The 17,098-nt window shown below is 48.3% G+C and overlaps 1 protein-coding gene and 1 long non-coding RNA gene across 2 annotated transcripts in view; one reads left to right on the forward strand and one right to left on the reverse strand.

Moving 5' to 3' along the window:
* Positions 1–10,986: 10,986 nt before the first annotated feature.
* Positions 10,987–12,857, reverse strand: LOC107317925. The gene is made up of 2 exons (XR_001557084.2): positions 11,876–12,857; positions 10,987–11,550 (listed from the first exon to the last, which is right to left on the reverse strand). It is a non-coding gene; the product is annotated as an uncharacterized LOC107317925 (long non-coding RNA).
* A 208-nt stretch (positions 12,858–13,065) lies between these two features.
* Positions 13,066–17,098, forward strand: part of HS6ST1 (heparan sulfate 6-O-sulfotransferase 1) — a 142,513-nt gene continuing 138,480 nt past the window's right edge. The window contains exon 1 of the mRNA XM_015871133.2: positions 13,066–13,829. Within this exon, the coding sequence (XP_015726619.1) occupies positions 13,312–13,829 (518 nt within the window). The 5' untranslated portion in view covers positions 13,066–13,311. The remainder of the gene's footprint in view (positions 13,830–17,098) is intronic.

Here is a 17,098-nt window from a genome sequence, read left to right on the forward strand (position 1 = left end):
AGCTATGAAATAAGCTCTGTGATATTGTGGTGCTTTTCAGGTGATCGCTATTTTCTCAACAGATTTTCAAAGCCTCAATCCAATGTGAGCTCTGCTAAATTAAAAGGTAACCTAACTTCTGAGCTTTTTTCTTGCTCCAAAGATCTAGTTACAAGGCAAAACATCTTTCCTCCGTAACTGAATGCCATGAATTGGGAAGCCATTTTCTAGAAGTCCAGGATGCTCTTAGTCACAATTCATTCCACGATCATGATAGAAAGTTTGCTGTGGTTGCATTTTTCCTTTCACCACCGCAAACTGCTCACACATAGAGAATGTTATAGAGTGGCCTTTTGTTTTCCTCCAGCAAACTTCCACTCCTGGTTTCCTTTAATTGTCTTCTAGCATTAGCACTCAATGGGATGAGTCCAAATCCCGAATGCAAAAATGTGGTGTAACAAACCACAGTGCTGGGAGCTGGTCCGAATTATGCAGACACACCAGCTGGTGCCAAGCAGTTTGCTTGGCACCGGAGCCCAACTCAGAGCTCTTGAGGCAGGGGTGGGGGTGAGAAGGGAGAAAGAAATTACAAGAAATGAAATGACTGCGGATTTACTGGCAGAGAAATGAGTCAGTGATATACAAACTGCCTTATAGAGATATAGGCAGTCCATAGAAGCAGGGCTCTACAGTCAAAGCTTGTGTAGCTTTGCATGGACTGTTTTATCTGTGGCAATGTAATGACAAGAATAAGGATTTTATTTTGCCTGAATTTAGGGAGGGGATAGCCATGCTTTTAAGTATCCTGTGACTCCTGAATGGCCTTTTTCATAGTCCATGCTGTGGTGCTTGATTGTGGTTGAACTTATGGCTGTCATATCAGGTACAATTCTAATGTAATGTTGTCATAAATGTAGTTTGAAATACGACTGCCCAGTAAGGGGGAAGATTGGAGTGTTTTTCCCATCTGCTTTAGGCTGTTGATGTATCTCAGCAGCAGTCGGCAGCATCTGTGCTCAGACACCCAAGTTTATGGTACAGTTAAAATAGAAACCTCAGAGGTTGATACATATGCCTAAATTAGATGTCTAGTTAGAGAGACTGAATCTCTCCCACTCAATGGGTATTTTAGTTGAGGCAGGCAAATAAGAAATATATATATTCATATCACAACTGTCTTCATGTTGCATTTACACTATTTTTACAATAGAATCCTATCATTTACATTGGCAAGAACCTCAGGAGGTCATCCAACCCAAACCCCTGCTTAAAGCAGGGCCAACCTCTAAGTCTGTCTCAGTATATCACTGATATCACTGTGCTCATTTTTATCTTTTCCTAATATTCAGTTGAAATGTCCCTTGTTGTAACTTGTTTTTGTCAGTAGATTATGCCTTAGATTCATTCTGCTGTGTGCTGGAGGATGGATAGCTCAGAGTTTGCTATAAACGGGCTGGTTCTCATGTTAGAGCAGCTGGTTACAAAAGAGTGGAGCTCAGAAGAGCCTCTGAAATCCCCCTGAGAACCATGGAGTAAGCACGGAGGGAATGGACTGAGTAATCACTTTATCAAGAGGACATAATGGGTCTAAATGGATGCAATTCAATAACAGGAAAGAGAATAAGAGAATATCAGGCATTTCAAACACTGCATTATTACACTGTGTTAAGTCAAAGCTAATTGGCATTTTATTGCCAAGTTTGCCAGTATCTCAAACTGCTGTCTCCTAAATTGCATAAAGAGTGAAATGCGAGTCATATTCCATCCATCAGAATACTGCTAAAAGGCCAGCCTCACACTGATCCTCATTGCAAAGGGTGCAAGGAATGGCAGAGGCCGAACTAAAGCAGTCAGATGTCAGAACAGACGAAACACAACCTAGAGGATGGAGTTTGGTGAGCTGACAGCACCCCAGCAAGGAAGTGAGACTGAAATGTTAACTGGGAACTGAAACTGTGATGGAATAGGAAAAATTGCTTACAAATACAACAAGTCCATGCAAAAGTGAACAGATGAAACTACTACATGTCTGTGATGGAAGTGCTGTCTAATAAGCAAAATCACAAGATCATCTGGTGGCACGGATTAAAAGGAGAAGTTTCCGTTACTTAGAGATGCAATACTCACTTCCAGCAGAGCCCTGGACCTCCAAAACCTGGGAATACAGAACAGGAGGAAGGAAATATATGTGAATAAGTGAAAGCAAGCAACTAGAGATGAATTAGGCGTCCAGAATTAAACCGGTGAATGCAGTGGTGATTTGAAAATTGAATTCATGGGCACCTGTTCTTGGAGAGGTCGACAGAAAATCCAGCGTGTTCACGTGGTTGGAGTCCTGGCAAATTCAGCCCTTAAGATAGCAGAGCACCACACCGCCAGCAAGGCAGCAGGGTCCTGCTCTGACAGTAAGGGAGTCTGTGCTCATGCTGTACAAGGAAGAGGCTAGTGCTGCAACATGCAGCTAGTGAGGAAAGCTTAAGGGCCCAAAGATCCAATGCTATGAGCAGCTGATGCAGTGTTCAATGTCCAACTTCCCCAAGAATACCTTATTTCTTGATTAAAATTATATGCATTTACTTCTAATATCAGCATGGAGTATTTATTTGATGTCTATGCGCAGAGGGTTTTTAATGTTAATCAAATACAAAACCCATTGAAAATGAGCAATTCCTCAAGCTCGATCTCAGTGGTTTTTAGACCCAGTGTCTGTTGTTAGATGAGCTGCTAAGAAAATACCAAAAATATTCAGATGGAAAATCAACTGATTCAGAGTGTATCAACAGGATGCACTGCTAAAAAATGAGTGCTGATGCAAAACTCCAGATAGCAAAGCAGAACTCTCTGTTCTTCTGAAGAGAGATCAGGACAAGGTCAAAAGATGGCAGGAGTTTAAAGAAGAATAAAGAATGAATTTGCTGAGACTGTACGACTGCTCAGCTGCTCAACAGAAAGATGTATTCCTTCCTCTTTTTTGTTGCATTATGAAGGGCTGTTAATTTGAGATGGCTTCATTTACTTATTCAGAAAAAGACAATTAGTATGATAATATAAAAAGCTTAAAGGGGAAACAAGCTTGTTGCATTTCATGAAGAACAGATTTGCTTCCAGGAAGAGTGTTTGAGTCCAATGGTTCAGTTTGTCATACTGGGAAGATCAGGGTGGTTCACAGAAATCAAGTCCATTTTATTCCCTGAATTTCAACTCTGTTTTCATGGGAGATAACTCTTCTCTTCAAGTGGTCAATGGGCATCTCCCATTGTGCCTTTCTCGATGAGTTGCACCAGATGCCAACTCAAAGATGGGACGAGCTCACAGCTGACCAGGCTTGTTTGAATGACATTTCTTTTTTTCACTGCAGTGACAGCTTTGTCTGTTTAGAAAGAAAAATAGTTCTTTTGAGGAAAACGACAAATACTAACCAACCTTCTCTTTATTCTCTCCCATGATAATGTCTGTGAGAAGAACAAAGTATATTTGAGCAAAATATGGTCAAAACTGGATATGGAAGTATCTAAAGCTAAGCCACATCTATGCATGTGTCTGCATTTTCTGTGGTGAAGTTTTCTGCTGAGAATTGTGAGCATGTGGATCTACAGCAAGATCTTCTTACATTTACTGTGTAGCTCTCTGGTCCATAAGCTCCGAGAGAAGAGAAATGCACTGCAGAGCATCTCTTCACATCATGCACAAGTTCTTCTCATTTAGGCTGGTCCCCAGAACACCTCTGCACATATTGTCTATTTTCCTTCTTCACGTTGCCATCTCATTCCTCAGGAATGCCACAAAAGTTGTGTCTGGATTGCATTTCCCCAGCCACGTATCTTAGACTTTTGGGGCTATAATTCTTAGGGGGATAGCTACAGTTGCACTTAACCCTTTCCCAGAAGGACAGTTCTTTGATGAGAACAGTCCTGAGGGACCCAGGAGGAGAGATAATGAAAGAAGATTCTTGCTTTTCCCATTTTGATCTTCCCTGCTGCAGCATCTTTCAGTCCAGCAGCATGAGGTGCCAGAAAAGATGCTGTGTTCCTCCTGCAGCTGCTGCCAGAGAGCGATGCTGGACAACACATGCATGCTGCCCTCCCGCTGCTGCTGTCCTGCCTGCAAACCAGCCTCCCACAGCTGTTCTCAGTGCCATCACTACCAGGTCACCTCCAAATGTTGAATGCTGCTGTCCAGCCAGAGAGACTCAGGCTCTCAGCACATCCACACAAGTGTGAATAAAGGTGGAATTCCTGCGGTGTAACCACTACTGTCAGCACTGAGACCGCATCCACGCTAGGAGGCATCACCATCAGATGCTTTGCTGACTTCCATTTGCTGTTGCTGTTGCTGCTGGAGCACGTGTACCGTTGGCTGTTCTCTTCCAGAGCAGAGCATCCTCATTGGAGGTGCTGGCACTGCCAGCACAGAGCACACAGCTGCTGACACGGCTGTGCTGCTGGAGTGTGCCCACTTGGCACGTTGTTTGGAGCCGTGTGTCAGATTTGACCTTGAGTGCTCAGTGCAGACAATGGAAGGCCTGCATTCTACCAAGACACTGCATGGTTTTTGCATGGCTGCGTAAAAGGAAGTGGTAGCAAAACATGGCACACTTTTCTTTCTCTGCTGTTGGGAATTTGATGTTTATCCAAATGAAAGGGGATGAGCATCTTGATACATTTGCATTCTTGTATGGTTTCTAGACTTTTTCATATGGAATACTTCACTCTTTCGAAATAAACTGTGTGTAGTTATTTAAAGGAGCTCTTGCCAGCTCAGTAGAAACAAACACTACACAAAGGCTTGGCCATATCAGCAGGCAATTGCTTGCTCCTTCAAGCTAAGAGCAAAGTACTAACCACAACTCATTTAGGCTTCTATAAAACCAGCACAAAACCTTCTCCAAGATTTCAGTTGCTTCCAGGCACGATGTGGAATGTTTCCAAGCATGTTTTGCTGGATTACCCAAAGAACAAGATATTCACAACCTCTTCTGGTTTCTCCTTCACTGAGAACATTCCGATTCTTTGCAGACGTGGCACTAGCACTCATCAGAAGGATTCCTGTATTCCTCCAAGGGAAGCCATAGGCAAGTGCACTTGTCATGCCTTGTAAAAGCTTTAGCTTCAGTGTACAAAATCTGTTTATAATTTCTGGTTTTGTGTCTCAGACTAAGAGAGAACACCTTACTCCCCATGGCTCTTCCCTTAAGAAGACCTGCACTGTTAGCCTGGCAAACCAGCAGCAGGAGCAGAGCAGGAGCTGGATTAAAAATACTCCAGTGTGTTGCAATTACCCAATGTGGCTTTTGCTTCTCAACAGCCCTAATTTTTCCCATTGTTCTGCATTCCAAAGATGAATAATGCATACATGTGGCCAACTGTCGGTGTCTGTGCTGAAATGATACAGTGGTAAAGCTCTGACATAAAGCCCCAAACTCTCATACCTACTGCAGAAGACACACATCATTTGTAAAGTGGTTCTCCCTAAAAATGGAGCACTCCTGCAATCTCTTCCACTTCCTAAATAACCTAACAGCTTCTTTGAGGAGGCAGCGAATGACCACAAGAAGAATCCCAGAATGTCCTTCTTGTCTGGACACAGGTCTAAAGAAATGGCTGTGGGGAGAGGTTTACATCAAAGCAAACTACTCTGCATTTGCATTTGAAGCAAACTGATTACTCCAAAACAAATCATTTTTATCACAGAAGAGTATCCGCACTGGAAACTATTCTAATAAATTTCACTACGCTGCCAAGCACTAACTGGAAAGAGTAATACTTCTATTTTAAACATCATCAAGCTGATGTGAACTCATTTTAAGGTCATTTCCTTTGTAAGAGTAGTATTAGCAGTACGTTTCTGCTCTGAGATTCTTATCTCAGTACTCCCAGGAGCTGTCTTCCAGGAGGTTACCAAAGTGACAGATACGTGGAAAGCTTTAATTTTCTTGCTAGAAGGAGAAACATTTCTCCTCCTCTTCCTTAGCATACCTTCCTTAGCACACCTTTCCCTTAAGGTCAGGCTCGCTCCCCAGGAATCTCTTACACACTGTTGGGAAGTGCTTAAGGTCTGTCTTGCACAGTTCCCGTGGCAAACATAACTGGGCATGTATCCGTTTCCATCAGCATTAAAGAGAATAATCTTTTGCCTCGTAGCCTTTTGACGACAACTCCCATCAAATCTAGGAAGCTCAATTCTAAGAAGTCATTTTCTGTGAAAAGTGTTCTACAGTCTCCTAAGTTCAGCTGTTCCCATTTTTAACTAACACTATTCCTGTAACTCCTTTCCCAACCAGAAGAAATCATTTCATTTCGCAATGGATTAATACCCTTTCAGTTGAGGAAGGCGACATTAGAGTTAGGTTTTCATCACAGAGTGCAGCTCTTGCACATCCACTTCTCCTGGCAAAGATGGCAGTGACATCTCTTGTGTTGCAGCAGCAGGAGCCCACATCGTTAGTGCAGGCACTGCTCGGTCTGTGACAAAGCCTCGGACAAGGCAGCCTCTGTCACAAGGATTTTAATCCCTACTGCAGTGCAAGGAAGTGAGGAAACAGACTGGAGGAAGGAGAAGAGACACGCAAGGGCTAATTAAAAGAAGAGGCCTCAGCAACATTAGAACTGCAGTTGTTTTAGCAGTTGTACAATGAACGCTTTAGGAGGAGAGGTTAACACAGGGTAAATTAACTGGCAGTCACTGTCTTTTTTTCCGATGTATATTTTACTGCTAATAAGTTGCTGGGCTCCCAGCAGCAGAGCACACATGCTCTGTTTTTCTTTAAAACATACAGAAATTGGCAGGGCTGTCTCCTCCTCCTTACGTCCCATTGTACTGCCTTGGAATTTCTCCTGTTTCCATCCAGCATCATCCAGTGGTTGAAAAGCGGTACAGTGAGCAACGGAGCGACATGGCGCTCTCTCCTGCAGCTCTGCCTGTGCGTGACTATGGGGACAAAGCTTTCTTCCTCCTGATGTGGGACAATGAGGCAGGAGATTTTACTGCAGCAAACACTTTAAAATAGAATGGATTGCAGTGACAGAGGAGGAAGCAGGTAACTGGAGCTGTCTGTGCCTAGGAATCAAATCTAGGACAAGGTTCTGCTGCACAGAGCAGCTGGCATGAAGCTTCTTCCCATTCCTTTTCCTGCTAACCTCAATGTGTGATGCTCCCAGTATAACAAAATGAAGATTTTTATTATTATTATTATTTCTGCACAGTTGTTTCTGGTGTGTTTTTTCCCCACAGTGAGGGGTTTTTAAGCAAGCAGCTTTTTGTCATTTGGAAAACATTCCGACTTCTGTCTGTCAAGTCCACAACTCTTCTGCTGTGCTGTGGGTAGAGGCATAATTGGAAGCTGATTCTGCGGACTGTGATTGTCTGCAGCTCTGCTCTGCCAGTCAGTTTCTTTCTTTCCCCTTTTTAAAAATCCATTAAGCAATATACTTCAGATTCCTCGTACTTTTCAGGTGGTTAGCTTCGTCTGAAAGCTTTCCAAGAGCTGAATCGCATGCATTTCCCATTTAACTGCACATCTGTAAGCATACAATTGCTATGTAGCCAGCTTATTGTATGGCTTTCAGTTTATTGTCTTCATTCATAACTTCTTAATTTGGGGCTTAGAGGGGAAAGTGGTTAGTTACACTTGTGTGTGTCTCTCAGCTCTCCTGAACTTCAGCATCCCTCTCTGTCTGCTCAGCAGTAACATCACCACAGCAGCACAAAGGATGAATGCCTGTTCCAATTAGTTGTTTCCCTGGAGGATCACACGGAGGTCTCAAGTCACAATCCTGTAAGTATATTTGTTTTAGAATTACTGCTCCCCAACTGAGCTCTCAGTTTTTGTATAAAGACCAAGGAATAGTATAAATATATGGTATAAAACATTAAGAAACAATGCATGTGTTCACGTGCCATTTATATGCGCATGTAAAAACTGTGTGCCAGCCAGTCTGGCCAAGAGCAAACGTTAAGCTCCAGGTCACTACTAAAGGCTGCTGAGCCACCCAGACAGAAACGATGCCAGCCCCATTTTCTGACTGTCTGAGCACCTGTTCTGGATGCAGACGGGGCAGACGTGCAGAAACTTTGCTGGCTGCATTGACTTCCTTCCACGATGAGACCGCCGTCCTTGTGTTTCCAGATACATGACACTCAAATCCCTCCCAGAAATCCAGAGGTTGTGTCCCATTTGTGCTTTGAGGGTTTTACAGAGCAAAGCTGAGAGGGTGGCACTTGCTTGCTGCTAACAGGCATGTCACGGCAGACAGCTGCTGCATCAGATAGAGGCTGGGGGACAGAAAATCTTGTTGAAACCAAGCTCCCCTTGCATTTATTTAATCCCCATATAGCAATGGGTAACAATGCTAATAATATGCCACCAACAAATAAGCCTGTCCTTTCCATCAATCCCAGACAGCATCGTCTGGCAGCTGTTGTGATGCAAGCAGGAAAGAAAAGAGTTTGAATAAGGAGCAGCTGACATCTTGTGCCTTCCCTGTGGCCTCGCTACCCACCTCCCCACCCCCCCACCCACCTCAGGCTGGTTAATACCCTAGAAACTATAGATGCTTAAGCTGTGGTTGTTGGCATTCCTGTACTTGGAAAGCTCAGCGAGGATCTTTCCCAGCATTTCAAGGTCGTGACAGACTGGTTGCAGTTTACCATCTGCAGTTATGGTACAGCAGTATGGTATGTACTCCCACTCTGTGCCTGTGTGTATGGCTGGGAACAGCTACTGCAGCTGCTAACAGCAGTGGAAGTGCAAAATAAGTTTAGAAACCCCCGCAATACACTTTGCTGTAGGTCTGAGCATTGATATGACAGAGCAACTGCTAAACCCTATGGCTCGTGACTCCTCAGTACTTACTGGGTGTATGCTACATGCTCCCATCCACTTCACCAGTGTGAAGGAGAGCACAGCGTGCCCACTTGTCCTAATCAGCCAGAGGAATGGGGGAAAATCTATGTTGGAATGAACTCAGTAAGTGGTTTATTTCGACCTACTCAAGGGAACAGGGAGCTTATCCTTAGGAAACAAAGTAAATACACTCTTTTGTTCTTGATGGTCAGTAGTAGAACTTCTTTTCAGATGCCTTTACTGAAGGATTTCTTAGGGTCTGCAAATGTTTAAAGAGGACTTTTTACTGCTTTAGTTAGCCAAGCTGCGCCAGCTCACAGTAAACCAGAGGAATTTCTGTGCTGAGAAGCCTTTAGACTCCCCCTGCCTAATAAAGTGGGTATTTACTGTCTGGGCTTTGAGGGAAGTGCTGCTCTGAGGTTTTGGTGGCAGAAGAGGTGTGTGGTTTTCACTTTTCTTACTGCTGTTTTGTCGTGGGTGGTTTTCTGTAATAAGCTGCCTGCTCTCTAAGTTCACCCTCACTTCATTATTAACTCAGAGATTACTCTTCATTGAATTCCTAGCTGCAAATACATAAACCTTGAGGTATGTATTAGCGATTTACACCTGGCAGTCCTGTCCCATCTCTGGGTCTAAGTGCTAAGACTGAATGCTGCTTGCTGTCAGTGCTGGTAGCAGCGTGATGCAGGCTAAGTGCTCTGAATGTTTACTCCTTGCATTTCACAGTGACTTGGAAGGAGTGGGATAGGGACAGGCTGCTGTGCTGGGCACCAGCTGAGGCCTTTGGAGTTCCAGGCGAGCGCACAGCACTGTGTGTGGCTGTAAGCAGCATGGCTTTGTGTCAGCACTCCTTACTCAAAGTCCAACCAAAGCCATTGCTCCCAGCTCCTCTACAGGGAAAGCATAGCCACCATGGGGTAGAAGGAAGCATGCTTTGTTCGATCTTTAAGATTCAGGCATGCAGCAGAGAGCAGCAAGCAGTGATAAAATACGTTTCAATTGCACTTGCAAAACTTGCATATGTGTTGTGGCGTTGTCTGTGAGAAGAGTTCTCATTGTTCTATCTCACTCCTAGCAAAGCTTTACCGCAAAGAAATCATGAGAGGTGGCTTATCTGTCTGTGTTCCTTTCGACTAGGAAAGCGGCCGAATGTAAATCAGGTTTAGGTAACTTAACTAGCTTAAGACTGACTTCAGCTTCTTTTCTTCTGAAGTGTGAATTCAAAGTCAGTGCCTTCACACACATGAGCTACTGTGAGGAAATGTACAAAACAGACCTTTCAGGCGTACCTGAAGTGACCCAGGAATGTAAAAATCACTGCAAATCAGCGGAGTTCATAGTCCTGGATCAGCTGGATCTCTCTGAAATGTCAAACACCGCTTTTGTATTTGCTTGTATTAGAAACACAGATTCTTTTGAGTTGGAAGGGACCTTAAAGGGCCATCTAGTTCAGCTTCCATGCAATGAACAGCATCACCTACAGCTCCATCAGGGGCTCAGAGCCTCATCCAGCCTGACCTTGAACATCTCCAAGGACAGAGATGCTCAGTGCCTTAAACACAGCCTGAACATCTCTGTCCCATCATCTCTGAGCAACCTGTGCCAGTGCCTTGCCACTCTCACCATAAAGAATTTCTTCCTTATATCCAATCTAAATCTCCCCTCTTTTATGAAATGATTTCCCCTTGTCCTACCCCAACAGACCCTGCTAAAAAGACTGTTCTCTCCTTACAGCCCCCCTTTAGATACTGACAAGCCACTCTCAGGTCCCCCCACATCCTTCCCTTCTCCATGCTGCACAGCCCCAGCTCTCAGCCTGTCCTGTAGGAGAGCTGTTCCATCCCTGGGATTGTTTTTGTGGCCCTCCTCTGGATGTGCTCCAACAGTTCCATGTCTCTCCTGTACTGAGGACTCCCCATCTGGACACAGTGCTCCAGGTAAGGCCTCACAGTGCAGAGTGAAGGGGCAGGATCACCTCCCTGACTCCTCCTGTCAGGCAGAACCTGCCCTTGGAGAAGCCCTGCTGGTTATCCCACATCACCTCCCTCTTGTGCTTTAACCTGGCAGGTGGCTGAGCACTGCACAGCCAGTCACTCAGTCCCCATCTCTCCAGTGGGATGAGGGAGAGAATCAGGGGGGGGAAAAAACAAAGTACAACTCGTGGATTGAGATAAAACTATTTACTGAGATAATGAAAAAGATAATGACAAATATATAGATACGTATAAACGTGTATAGCAAGTAATGCACAAGTAGACAAGTCCAGTTCCAGCTGGGCCTTGGCCTTTCTGGTCCCATCCCTACACAGCCCAGCAGCACCCCTAGACTGCTCCCAGAATAACGTTCCTGCTTCCATTAGAAGAGCTCCTGCTGACAAAGGTTCACAGCAGTTAGTCACCAGCTATCTCAGTATGACATCAGTATAAACAAGCAATTGGAAACATGGCTAAAATCAGTCTTCAGTCTGGTATCAAGCACAGAATAAAGGAAAGCGTATTGAAAATCAAAATAAAACATCAGGAGTCCATGCAGAGGTTTGATCTCCTCTAGCATCTAAGATATGGTTTACTTTTCCAACCACTCCAAAGCCCTGGTATTCATCGATGCAGACAGGAATGGACAGTGACCTTCAGTCAGTCATGCCAGGGTTACTGCAGGCTTCAGTACAGCGAACAAGAGGTCAGAGAACTCCTCCAGTGAGCGAAGGGCAGGCTCCTATTTGCATCTGCCTACAAGAATGCAGAGAGAGGAAACATGAAATGTGTCTCTCCGGTTCACTGGCTAGAGATGAAAATACAGACTGTAAAATGCTTTCGTTCTCCATAAACACTGAGTGAGGTTTGGTGTGTCTCAGTGACTGCTGATCATCACTGCTGGCCCCATGGGAAGCAGAGCTCTGCTCCTGGGGCTGCCCTGACACACCGTGATGAACCCCAGGGGAGACCTGGGGATGCCTGCTGGGGTCTGGCCTGCAGGAGGAAGATGCAGTGCATGGAGAGGGGTGATGGCTGGGTGAAAGCAGCAGAGGGGACAGTCACAACTTGGAGTCCTCACCTTTTTGCACAGTGGTTTGCAGAAGATCCAAGGAAAGAGCAGATCTCATTCTTTTACCTCCACTCAGACCTTCCCGGCTCTAAAAAACACACTGCTCTAAAGGAACACTGCTGCAGTGCTCGGTGTTTAACTCCCTGTGCAGCACAGAACTACTGTCATTGCCTTCAGTGGGACTTTGCCTGAGAACAAACAGGGATTGAATTAAGTACTTGCTTCAGTGATCATCTTAGGTGAGTCATACCTGTAAGCAGCTTGGGGATAAGGCATTGCAGAGCAGTACATGGAATGAGCCACCAATACCAACCAGTAACCAAACCATATCTCCATGCAACTAAAGAAAAAACCTTGAATAGTTCATAGCTTAGAGTTAAAACAATTCATTAACAATAAGTAACTCATTTAACTGGAATCAGAAGGCGATTTTGCCCGAGTTCTATCATTTCTAGGTGTGTATGTTACAGCCACATGCAAACACATTGTATGTGTATAATGTATATAAACCTCACTTGTGCGCCTGCATCTCTGAAATCATAACATAAATCTCAGGCCTTTCAATTAAGTTTATGCCGTGCTTCTGGATGCTGCCGTGCAAGAATGACATCATTGTTCCTGGAGTTAGGAGCCAACATGAAAAGAGGAAAATCAGAAGCAGACTTTTAAGAGGAAAAATAACGCCACCCCGTTTCCTCCTCTGCCCTAACGCTGAAGCACCATGTGCACACACTGCACAAAACTCGGCCTTGGGTGGGACCTTCTGAGGGCTGCTCATCACCCAGGTGCACTCAGCTGGTGCTGGGCATCGCGGTGACTTCTGCGAGGCCTGGCTGCCCTGTGTGTGTGGGTGGCGGCGGGCACAGCGCCGCGCCGCTCTCAGACCCTCGGCCCCGCTGCGCTCCGCTCCCGGTGCCGGGCGGGCTGCGGCGCTGTGCATGCCGGGCAGGAAGCGCCCAGCGCCGGCCGGGCCGGGCCGCACGCAGCGGGCGATGGGGGCGGGTGTCGCCCTGCCGCCGTGTCGCCGTGCCGCCGTGCCGCCGTGCCGCTGTGCCGCTGTGCCGCTGTGCCGGGGCGCGGCGGAGGCGGCGGCGGGACGGGGGCGGCTTCCTGAGGCGGGGGGCGGGCGGGAGGAGCCGGCGCCGCGGCCGCTCTCCGCCCCGTCCCGCCCCCTCGCCCAAGTTGGGCGCGCGGCGCGGCCCTGTGCAGCGGCTGCTGCTGCTGCTGCCCGCTGTCCTGCCGTCCTGCCCGGCCCGGTGCTGCGGAGCGAGGCGGGGAGCGGCGGCCTCGCAGCGGCGGTCGGGCAGGCAAAGCAAGGCACGGCACGGCACGGCACGGCACGGCACGGCACGGCACGGCAAGACAAGGCAGCGTTGCCCGGCTCCGCCGCCCGCCCCCGGCCCCGCCGCCCGCCCAGCGCCGGCGGCCCCGGGAGATGGTGACACATGAAGCGCGCGGGGAGGACCATGGTTGAGAGGACCAGCAAGTTCCTGCTGATCGTGGCCGCGTCCGTGTGCTTCATGCTCATCCTGTACCAGTACGTGGGGCCGGGGCTCAGCCTGGGCGCGCCCAGCGGCCGCCCCTACGCCGAGGAGCCCGACCTGTTCCCCACGCCGGACCCGCACTACGTGAAGAAGTACTACTTCCCGGTGCGAGAGCTGGAGCGGGAGCTCGCCTTCGACATGAAGGGCGAGGACGTGATCGTGTTCCTGCACATCCAGAAGACGGGCGGCACCACCTTCGGCCGCCACCTGGTGCAGAACGTGCGCCTGGAGGTGCCCTGCGACTGCCGGCCCGGCCAGAAGAAGTGCACCTGCTACCGGCCCAACCGCCGCGAGACGTGGCTCTTCTCCCGCTTCTCCACCGGCTGGAGCTGCGGGCTGCACGCCGACTGGACCGAGCTCACCAACTGCGTGCCCGGCGTGCTGGGCCGCCGCGAGAGCGCGCCCAACCGGACGGCCAGGTACGGCGCTGCGCTGCGGCACCGGGCGGCTCCGCGATCCCGGGCTCCCGAGCGTGGGGGCTGTGCTGGGAGCGCTCCTAAACGCGGCGCTTCCCATGAGAACCACAGCGGTGTGTTCGCCCAACTCCGCACACCGCACACAGCTCCGTGCCGCTCGTGGCGCGAGTTTTGGGCTCGTTTTTTACCCGAGCTCTGTTCCTTCGCAACATGCGGATGCTTTGATCGCGGCTCCGTCTCCTCTTTGCCTTGAAGTTTCCTACTAACCTTTTCCCGAGCCATGTGCTCCGTGCATTGTTAATGCCATCCGTAATCCCATTACTGAAAAGTGACCTTTAAGAACGTGCCGTAGCATCGCTGCCGCTTTCTCCCCGCGTTCCCTAAAGCCGCTTGCAGCGTTTCCCTCGCCCCGCACATCGCTCCGGTGCAGCCGGTTGGGACGGAGCCGCTTGAGCCGCTCCCGTGTGACGCCACAGCCCGGGGCAAAGCGGCCCGACCCAGCGGGCTGTGCTCCGCCGAGCTCCGGGCAAAAACGTGCGGCGTTCAAATCTCACTTCAGAAAAAGAAGCGAGAAAGTGCCGTCTGCTGAGCATTGGCACTCGGGTAGCGATCCGTTTGCCGTACGGAAAGAGCCGTGCGGGTCGGCACATCCCCTCATAGTCCTCGTGCATCCTTAGCTGCCGTGTGCCGGGTGCTGCGGCTGTGGGTCCCCGCCGCCTGTAGGCTGGGAAGCGGCCGGCAGCCCCTCGGTGCAGCAGGCGGCGTGCGGAGCCCCGCCAGCATCGCGCCTCATCGCGGTGCCTGTCAATGAGGTGCTCTGTGCTGCTTGGCTTTGGAGCATCGGGGGCTGCTGGCTTCATGCTTCGTTCTGTGACCGTTCCTACCTTGTTCCCTTCGGCCCCTGCGTGCCCACAAACAGCTCTGCTGAATGCGGTCTCCCCGCTTCCCTTTAAGCTAAACCGGAGCTCCGTGCCCAGCAGTGTGATCGCTCCGCTGTGGAGCTCTGCTCAGCGTGGTGGGTTAAAGCAGCTCGGCGGTGCCCCGCGCTGTTGGTGCTTCCATTGCAGCGCTCCAGGACAGCGCTGCACCCGGCCGAGCGGCCACCCTGTGCACAAAGCTGTTCCATCTCCAGAGCTGGGGTCACGGCACACCGTGCTTGTTCATGTAATGTAGCTGCTGGGTTTTCTTGCTAAGAAAACACTTGGTCTGGCATTGTGTCTAAGAGCAATGTGACTGTTTCTTCATTGTGAATACTGTATCTTGTATGGGGAATCAGAACTGATTTAGTGTCAGGGGCTTCTTTCCAAAAGAAAACCCAAACCAGCCAACAGCCCTTCATGCAGGGTGCACACAGATGCTGCTATTAGCCACTCAGTTTGCTGGAGTGAAGGCTTCACATTCACTTTTAAACCCGCTGTACCAATCTCTGCCTTTGCTCCTGGCTGCTAAGTTTAAAGCTTTGTTCCTCCAAGCCTCTGTTTGTCCCACACAACAAACCCGCTGACTTGTGCTGGCAGATAAATCTCCCTTCCTGTGGGCGCTGGAAAGCATGAAGGTCATTCGGTATTGCCCACATGTACAAATCATGAGCTTAGAGCTGTTAACTTTGCAAGGAATGCGGTTTTATCACTGCACAGTGCCCTATTGCACTACATTCCATAACCTGTGCACGGTACATAAATTTACAATGCAATTGCTCTTTTTATTGTTCTGCTGCTCTGTGTTAGACTTAATGACTGGGAGCCTTGGATTTCCAAAGGGGGCATTTGTTTTTTTCCCCCTTTTTCTTTCTTTTGTGTTGCTAGACAGCCAAAGATGGGTGTTTGAGCTCTTATGGGCCAGCACACTCCTTAAAAATATATATATTGTGCTGTTTTCTCTCCCACCCTCTGTGTCTTTTCCTGCTTTGAATTCAGATGGCTCCTAGACAGGCACTTCTTGAAGCAAATGTGTTGCTCTGTCCTGTGTGTCTGTTTGGGGCTCAGAGCTCGGGGCTGGTTGTGTCCATCAGTTCCACTGGCCACAGTGTTAGTAAAGGGCAAATTCCAGGCTTTGGGAATGGAGGTTTGTTCATTCCTTGTGCTGCCGGGCCTCAATAACTGCTGGGAAAGACTTGTTATAAAAGCAGATAACACAGGGACGCGTGCTTTGAGTCATCGGGATGATATTTGGAAGAAAGCAGTGGCTAAGCACTTTCTATGAGCTGCTCCCTTGAATTTGCCTCAGTGCAGGCACCCTGTCGTGGCTGTGAGAGATCCCATCTCCTCCACTGACTCCAACACAAAGCCAGGCTCAGCACTGTTTGGTTGGTGCCCTCCTGCCTGTTGCCCTCAAAGCTGGCTGCTCGCCTGTTATCCTTTCAGGTTATCAAAGCTGATCGGCCCAAGTTTTGGCATCACTCTCAGATCGAGCTGTTTACAGCTTATGTTTTGCTTGTCGCTTTGTGTGTTGGTTTTTGGTTGGGTTTATTTTTTGTTATGATAAATGATTTAATAGGGCTCAGTGGTTTGTTGGCATGGTTTCCCCAAAGTGCCAACTTTCACAGCTTCCCACCACAGACTGTCCCCTTGCTGGGATCTGTGCTTGATGAGGTTTATATTATATGTGTGTTTAGGAGCTGCAGAGACACATTGTCAGGATACCAACTGTTTGTGAATGGAGGGCACTACCAAATTGCTTCTATAATGTTGGCTTTTTCTGTGCCGGGCTGGTGGACACCCACCTGCAGAGAGCAAGGGATGTCTTTATGCACTGGTTTGGCCCATCTATTTTCTTTTACAGATTGGTTGAAAGCATTAATATAAGCCTGTTTTGTGGTCTGGTTCTTCCCGTATGTCCCCAACACGTGCGGTGCTGTGCAGCCCCAGGTCTGACACACAGCCCCCTGTCTCTTGCATCCAGTTGTGCTGCCCAGAAAACAGCCCATCAGTTCCACACAGAAGATCTTTACGCTGACGTTGTAACTAAAAGGGACTAAACTTCAGAGCTCTGTGAGCAGCTGCCTTAAACATCCTCCAACTGGATGCTGTGTGCACTGCTGCTTTATGTACCCCCACTGCCTCAGACAAACTGCCAGCACACAGCTGATACACTCCACCACATTCCTTCACATAAGCTTTTTGCAGTTCAGTTGATTAAAGATTACAGTTTACAAGACTGTGAAGGATGGTGGTGGGAGTGGGGCTGGCTTCAAGGCTGTGCTGATGGCCCTGGTGCCAAGAAGATGTCCGTCCCACTCTTTGCCACTCCTTGAGCACTTCTGCTTCTTGTGT

The sequence above is a fragment of the Coturnix japonica genome, chromosome 9, assembly GCF_001577835.2.
Source record: "Coturnix japonica isolate 7356 chromosome 9, Coturnix japonica 2.1, whole genome shotgun sequence".
Lineage (NCBI taxonomy): Eukaryota > Metazoa > Chordata > Aves > Galliformes > Phasianidae > Coturnix > Coturnix japonica.